At 33.5% G+C, this 8,026-nt stretch overlaps 1 protein-coding gene across 1 annotated transcript; it reads right to left on the bottom strand.

Annotated features, from left to right (window-relative positions):
• Positions 1-219: 219 nt before the first annotated feature.
• c3h16orf89 (chromosome 3 C16orf89 homolog) lies at positions 220-5,028 on the bottom strand. The gene is made up of 8 exons (XM_026201970.1): positions 4,691-5,028; positions 3,894-4,046; positions 3,663-3,813; positions 3,461-3,578; positions 3,154-3,316; positions 2,959-3,063; positions 2,762-2,839; positions 220-2,135 (listed from the first exon to the last, which is right to left on the bottom strand). The coding sequence occupies exons 1-8, from the start codon at positions 4,857-4,859 to the stop codon at positions 2,032-2,034; spliced, it is 1,041 nt and encodes a 346-aa protein (XP_026057755.1). The 5' UTR covers positions 4,860-5,028; the 3' UTR covers positions 220-2,031.
• Positions 5,029-8,026: the final 2,998 nt, after the last annotated feature.

Here is an 8,026-nt window from a genome sequence, read left to right as displayed (position 1 = left end):
AAACAACTTTCATGAACATTTATTATCTTATATAGATATAATATATTAAAAACATTCAAAAGTTTTGGGTCAGTATGGTTTATTTTTAAATAAAAAATGATCAGTTTACACATAAATATTAAGCTGCACATATTTTCAAGACTGATATTAATAAGAAATGTTTCTTTAGTACCAAATCAGCATATTCAAATGATTTCTGAAAAATTATGTGAACTGGAGTAATGACTGCTGAGAATTCAGCTTTCCATCACATTAATTAAAAGTGTATTTTTCTTTGATAAAACTTTTTGAAAATCTTATAGACCCTAAATCTTTTGTATGTCAAAAGAAAATGAGATCATCCTTGCCTTTCATTTTAAAGACATCTATTCTCAATGTGAATTACGTGTCAAACCTAAAACACTTAATTTCTTAAAAGACTTTGTATTGTGCTAAAGGGAACTATGACTGGCATTTCTTGTGATAAAGAGTCTTGAGCCATACAACAAAAAGGTAGTCAATATTTCATGTAATGTTTTTTCATTTAGTTGAGTTCAGACAGCACATAAACTTTCATATTCCTTACTTGCTGTATTTATCTTAGTCCTGCTCAGTTACCATCCTCAACATGTTATTTTTGTGTATCCACAAATATCCACTGAAGAGGTCTTTGCTGTTTTCCAGCTGCATAAACAGTGTTACTCAATGACCTCAGCATTCCTGGTCTCATGATACTGTAGCAGATGTACAGCACTGGATTGCCACTGCATTTACCTTTAGTCTCAAGTTCAGCTGATGTTTACTGGTTTTACTCATGTGATTTTCACGTGATATTATGTTGTTATTGTGCTTGATATGACACTGTCTGTTTTCTGACATCCTATGATTTCAGCTTGGTACAGACACGTGGTTTTACGCTAAGAGATGTTTTCTCTCACTGCTGGAAATCATGGCCAAGCACATGATCATGCTCAGGGATTCAGTGGTAAAAGAGTGCATTCAGTTCCTTGAGCACTGTGAATGTAAGTATATCCTCTAAAGAGATGGTTTGATCCCACAGATAGAAGCTTTAAAACGGGCACTGTATCCTGTTTCATATGTAGCAGGACTGTGTCAATGCAGAGCTGTAATCCTCCAGTAATACGCAAAGTATCAAAATCTAATCCAGTGATTACTTGTTGTTTTGATTGTTTAATTCAGTGGGGATGAAATGCTGGGTTTTAAAAGCTGAGATGCTAATTAATTTTCAAGCCTGAGATTCTCCATGGGATTAATTATTATTATTATTATTTTTACCCTCTCCTCTAGTGTACGGAAAATATGTGCCTGCAATCATTGAGCCGCCTCTGGAGGAGGACCGCATGCACATTGGCAAGAACACCGTTCACGTATGAATCATGCCTGATAAAAGTCACAGGATGGAATGAGTAATCATAAAACATCCTATAGCTATATTGAAACAAGAGATTGGGCAAATATTCATTACAGGCCACCGTTTTCTGACTGAAAAAAAGATTTCATGGATGAATGGTGGACTGACTAATAAGACATCTCAACATGTCTACTTTCTAAGCAGCTTTGGAGAGATCATACTGTTTCTGGACTGAAGTCAAACATGCATTTTTAAGCATGCATTCGCTCTAATAATGAACCCACAGGGGTCCACTCCCTCCAAAAACATGAAAGTTTAAACTAAGATAAAATATTCACCAACAACATTTTATTTATTTAAACCAACCTCTGTTTGCAGTAAAATAATAGAATATGCCTACTGTATATTAAACACTTTATGCACAGTTCATTATCATTAAAATTGTATAGTTTGGTTATTTTTCTTCTGAATAAGAAATGTATATGATAAAAAGTATACATTTTCTTGGTTTTCCAAGATAATTCACCTTTCTCTGCCTTTCTTTGAATTATGTTGTTTTACCTACATAGCATTAAATCTACTACACATTCACAGAAAACTTATAAATCCCAAATGTATCTATAAAATCTGATAAAGAAGGAAATTGGGGTCTGTAACCATTAGCTCATAAAGCATGTCCCTTAAATTATGGGTCTCTTCGTTATGTCCTGCTCTGAAAGGTAATAGTTGAGAAAACCTCCTAATGCACTCACTGCAACTCCTGTCATATGACTTGAGCAGCCATCTATGGAAAGAAACGAATGTGTTAGTTTGAAACACATAATCATGTGGCAACTATTTTTTTTTTTTCATTCCCAACAAGAATAGTTCACCTACAAATTAAAATTAGCTTAAATTGTACTCACCCTCAGACAATCCAAAATGTAGATGAGTTTTTTTATTCATAAGACATCATGGAGAAATTTAGCATTATGTCACATGCTCACAAATGGATCCCCTACAGTGAATGGGTGCCGTCAGAATGAGAGTCCAAAACATCTGTTAAAATTAACAGTTTTTAAACAGTTTCCTTTTAACCGTGTTTGATCTGTGCATAGTTCTCTCCTGGTCTGGAGGAGATAACTAAGTTTACAAATTCCTGATGAGTCTATTGCAAATACACAACTTTCTTTTCGAAAGATATTAACTGATGGACTGGACTTGTGTTGATTACTTCTCGTTTGTGATGTTTTTATCAGCTGTTTGGACTCATTATGATGGCACCCATTCACTGCAGAATATCCATTGGTGAGCAAGTGATGCTGAGTTTCTAAAGAAAAAAAATCATCTACATGGATGGTTTGAGAATGAGTAACTTTTAAGCAAATTTTCATTTTTGGGTAAACTATTGCTTCAAGAACAAGCAAACACCTGTCAGTGTTTTTTCTCTTCTTTTCACCCGTTTGTGGGGTGCATCCAAGAATTCTTCAAAGATCTGGGAGATATCCTCTGAGTGGGGAAAACAATATGCAACATACAGTTTGATCTACACCTGTATGGCTTAAGGATTTTTTTAATATCCAGTTGTTAAACATAAGGATATGAAATTTAAAATGCGTTTAACTCACCTTCTTTGCCAAAACAGCCTGCTTCTTGGTCTTGCCATGTTAGAATAGACTGTAACCAGTCCAAGTTATAGAAGTCTGAGAATCCCACTAAACCACATAAAAGGACTGCAAACCAACAAAAAAAGATATAGTAAGTGGATCTTATCTATAAGCTGTGACCAAAAATTCCTCCAATAATTTGTTGCTGATACTAACTGTTTTCTATAAAGATGTCCTGCATTTGGCCAGTAATCGCATTTTTGAAAATATCCTGGTTGCTTTTCATCATGTTGGAGCAGAAGATTCTCTTATAATGTTCCACAGTTATGTTGACACGAGACAATCTCAGGTCCCCTTTGAGCATTTTGGAGCACCCTTTCTGAGAACACAAATGTCAGACTGAAACCACACAGATTTACTTCAGGGTGCAACAGAAAAGTATGATATTTTCTCTCCGTAACAAAAGGTAAACAATCAATGGCTAACACTACAGACTACAGTAAAGATTAAAGGGATGCCTTACCATTGTTCCTATCATGAAGTACAGTAGCTGGTGGGACAAAGAATAGTGTGGACATCCAAACTGTGTCATTGTGTCTCTACAAGACTTCGTCACAATACATGGGGTTCCATTGTCTTTCCTTTCAATAAATAACAGTTACAATACTGACTGTGATTCTTAGAGCTTTTTGATGCCGTTTTTTTTAATGCAAAAATGTTCTTACCATGTTCCTAGAAGGAGAGTTATGCACTTGTCACTCAACTGCTCATCATAGCACTCCATAGACCTCACTGAGGTATAAACAAGTGAGGGATCGGTGGAGCTCCATTCTGTAGGCAGGGACCAAAAGGAACTATCCAAAATGGGCTCAAACTCTGTAGGAGAAACAGTTAATGCATTTAGTGCAATTATTAGATGGTTTAGAATGTATATATTTTCACCCAGAGAGCATTACCTTTGAAGTATTTGGGGTCTGACTCCTGAAGAGCGATGACAGCAGTAGAAAGGCTCTTGTTCAGTCTCTTCAACATAGAAACAGCAGCTGCGCGCTGAGAGAGACTCGGGAAATCTGAATTCGGCCAAGTGCGCGTTGCCTCCTGAAGCTGCGCTGAGTGAGTTATATAAGAAGAAAGAAGAAGAATGGTACATCACTGATGCACTGTTTTCTTTAGATGTTGAGCTCAGTGGATTTTGGGTGGTTTTAGCACCTACATTTAATTTTGCCAGAATGCGCCAAATATGAACAGAATCAGTCGCCTTGAACTGACGCAGTAATTATTGCAACAGTGCGCAGCTAGCTCGAGCGATTGCTGTTCATTATGGGACAGTTCATTCCCTTTATTGCATTTACATATAAGATATATAGGCTAATTAACCCTTTCTGAAATTTAAATTATGTTAGTTAACCGGCGCCAAAAGTTAATATCGATTGCGCGAGGAGAACCTCAACAAACTGCGCAACGAAAAATACTGACAGAAATTCAAAATAAATAAAAAAATAAAACTATACAGTGCTCGATTTTACAGCCGAGTCCATTGCAATGAAAGACTTTGTTGAAAAGCTAGATCAGAGAAAAAATATCGAGCTTTTTTTTCCGGGACATCGGTAACTTATGATCTTTAAAAAAGTGAACCAGTTTCACAATTTAAACGTACAGTGGCACTCAGAAAGTCAAGTAATCAAAGTGATTAAAAAAAGAAAAAAAAAAAAAGAAAAAAAAAACTTTTCCAATCTGTAAAATGGTGGCTTACCTTGAAGTATTAGGTATCCAACAACACCATCCAGGTTGATGTTTCTGCCCTGCATGTCAAAGTATGTAATTCCCTTGGATAAACTTATTAGTATGTTATCAATCACATCCTGGTTTGATACATCAATTGTAGACGAGAGAACAAGAAGTACAACGAAAGGATACCACATTTTAAGACCTCTGAGAATACAAAATGAACACGCAAAATAGTTATGGACGAGTGGTCTATCCAGAAGCTTTTCCTTATTTCGAAGGGGAAGCACTTTGTCATAGCAAACCCATCACGTGGCTCAGGTCCGCTAAAGTAAACCCTGGGGTACCACATAGTTTGAATATTATTGCGGAGGGAGATTTCTCCTCATTCCTTGGACTTTTTAATAATTTCCAGGTTTCTTTCTTTCTAAAAAGTTCACTGAAATCTTGTATTGTGACTGCGTCATCTATGGCAAGCCGTTTTAAATCTATAAACCGCTCTAGTATCTAATTAAATGTTACTAGTACTTATTTTTTAGATACTTATGGCAAGCTGTTGTACCATTTAATCTATAAACTGCACTAGTATCGAAATTAACGTTACTAGTACTTATTTTTTAGATACTAGTATCTTGTCCATTAAGTAGGCTACTAGTATACTTCTTCATTAACTAGTAGTCTTTATTCTTATAGTGTCTTTTGTAAAGTTACTAGTAATTATTCATTAGATACTAGTACTTAATCATTAGATACTAGTACTTATTCATTAGATACTAGTTCTTATTCATGATGTATTAGTATTTATTAATTAGATACTTGTACTAAATTCAATATTTTCTAGTAACTTTTATATTGTTACTAGTAACAAATGTAACATTTTTGCTATTGACTTCTATGGGGATCCATCATTGAGATATCTACTATTCCGTTTTGACTAGTATACAATTCCACTAGATTCAAGATTCAAGATTTTTATTCGTCACATACACAATTAGATATAGCATATATAACCAGCAGTGAAATGTGAGTCAGGTCGGCTCTACGGACAGTGCAATTATTAAAGAAAACAACACAGATGAAAATATACATACATATAGCTATATAAGAATGAAATAAAAGTAAACAATACAAATATAAGAATAAAATATAAAAAATATGTATATTGTAAAATTAAATATAGAACGCAAAACAATTTGCATGAAAGTAAACTGTTGTTTTAAATATTAAGATACACAGTAATGCAAGAGGCAAATGTGCAAACAGGTTGCCACTGTCAGTGTGTCTATGTGAGTTAGTGAATGATGAATATCTTACTGATAAAGTGAACATTAAGTGGAGACATGAAGATGTTAAGAGGCTGGTTTTGAGTTAAGGAGCCTGATGGCCTGGGGGAAGAAACTTCTCCTGAGTCTCTCGGTTTTTTGGCATCAGGCTAGTCACTAGTGACTAGTACTTAATTTTTATGTACTAGTAATTATTTGTTGGGTACTACTATGTAATTTTTAGATACTAGTACTCATTCATTATATACTAGTACCTATTAAATAGTACTTGTATTAGATACTAGTACTTGTCCATTAGATATTAGTACTTATTTTTTTTAAATACTAGTACTTATTCATTAGGTACTAGTGCATATTTATTAAAAACTAGTACTCATTCATTAGATACTAGTACCTATTAAATAAATAATAGTACTTATTTAATAGATACTAGTACTTATTCGACATTTTACTAGTATTATTTTTTATTTTACTAGTACATTTTTTAATTGAACTCTGAATTGAATTGAACTGTAGCCATTTGGACTATTCATAACATAAGACGAGTGAAAAAGCAGATCTGACTAGTAAGATAAGAATAGTTACTATAGTAATTAATACTATAGTATTAATTACAAAAAGTGTCTAATACAGTGGTTCCCAACCTTTTGCAACTAGCGCCCCACACAACCAAACACATATGTTTGCACGGCCCACTGCAAAAAAAAATAAAAAATAAAAAAATAATAATAATAATAACTGACCCCGCTAGATTGTTAACTGTATTTATTGAATGAACTATGGCTGTGCGATATGGACAAAAAAACATATCGCGATATCTTTGATCAATTTTCCTATTTCGATTTTAATCACAATTTTTGATGCACACATATATGTTTTACAGTCATAAATGCATTCAGGATGAATTTGAAACATATTTCCAAAAGAAAACCAATTAGAGCTTTATCAAAAAGTTGTGACGTCTCTAGAACAGACATAAGTAAAAAATAATCACTATAGTAAAGGTGTTACAACATTTATAGAGTTATGGCAAAAAAAAAAAAAAAAAAAAAAAAAAAAAAAAAAAATATATATATATATATATATATATATATATATATATATATATATATATATATATATATATATATATATATATATATATATATATATATATATATATATATAAATCCTGTGTCCAGTGACTTTTTTGCTTTTTTGCCATGCATTGTTCATAGAGCTCATTAATTGTTGTGGTGCATCAGTTGTTGAAATAGGTTTGTTACACATTATACAGGTTCACATGTACTCCGTTTGCAGTGTGTATATGTGTAAGCAGTGCAGAAGCAGCAGCGAGAGTGCATAAATGTAACATGAGAGCACATTAAAATAATGACAGTGTGTGAACCTGGAGTTAGGCATATGCCCAGTCTGTTCTGTTCTCACGCTAGGCTCAATGCATTCTGATTGGATCAGATAGCATAATGCGGAAGGTCAGGGCCATGGAAAATCATGCTTTAAAGCCCTAGAATGAACTGGCAACGAGCAGAAAATAACTCGGACTGGCACTGCTCAGCAAAACGGGAAAACCAGATCCAGGCAGAGCTTGGCAGTGAAAAAATAGATACTACTAAAATATACTAAAAAATAAGTAGTGAACATGAAAATAAAAAATAAAAATAAAAATACTAGTATGGTTTATAGATAAAATGTTAAATCAGCTTTCCATACATCTTCTGGTTGCTAATAGTATCTTTCTGATGAAAATGAAAATATCTGTATTAATAAGAAGTTATTTACATCAAAATTATATATATATATATATATATATATATATATATATATATATATATATATATATATATATATATATATATATATATATATATATAATTACGAACTGACATGCTCTAGAACGTGTTCAAACTCGGAGGGCCGGTGTCCCACAGAGCTACTCCAACTAGTCTCAACATACCTGCCTGGCAGTTTTGTATCAAAATTATTTAAAAAATGTACGAACTGACATGCTCTTGAAAAACATTAATGTGCGGTGATTTTAATTACGTGTTCTTATTCGCAGGTGGTTCGTGTCTCTTTAAATT

This window comes from Carassius auratus, chromosome 3, assembly GCF_003368295.1.
Source record: "Carassius auratus strain Wakin chromosome 3, ASM336829v1, whole genome shotgun sequence".
NCBI lineage: Eukaryota > Metazoa > Chordata > Actinopteri > Cypriniformes > Cyprinidae > Carassius > Carassius auratus.
This window is presented reverse-complemented; position numbering and strand designations above follow the sequence as displayed.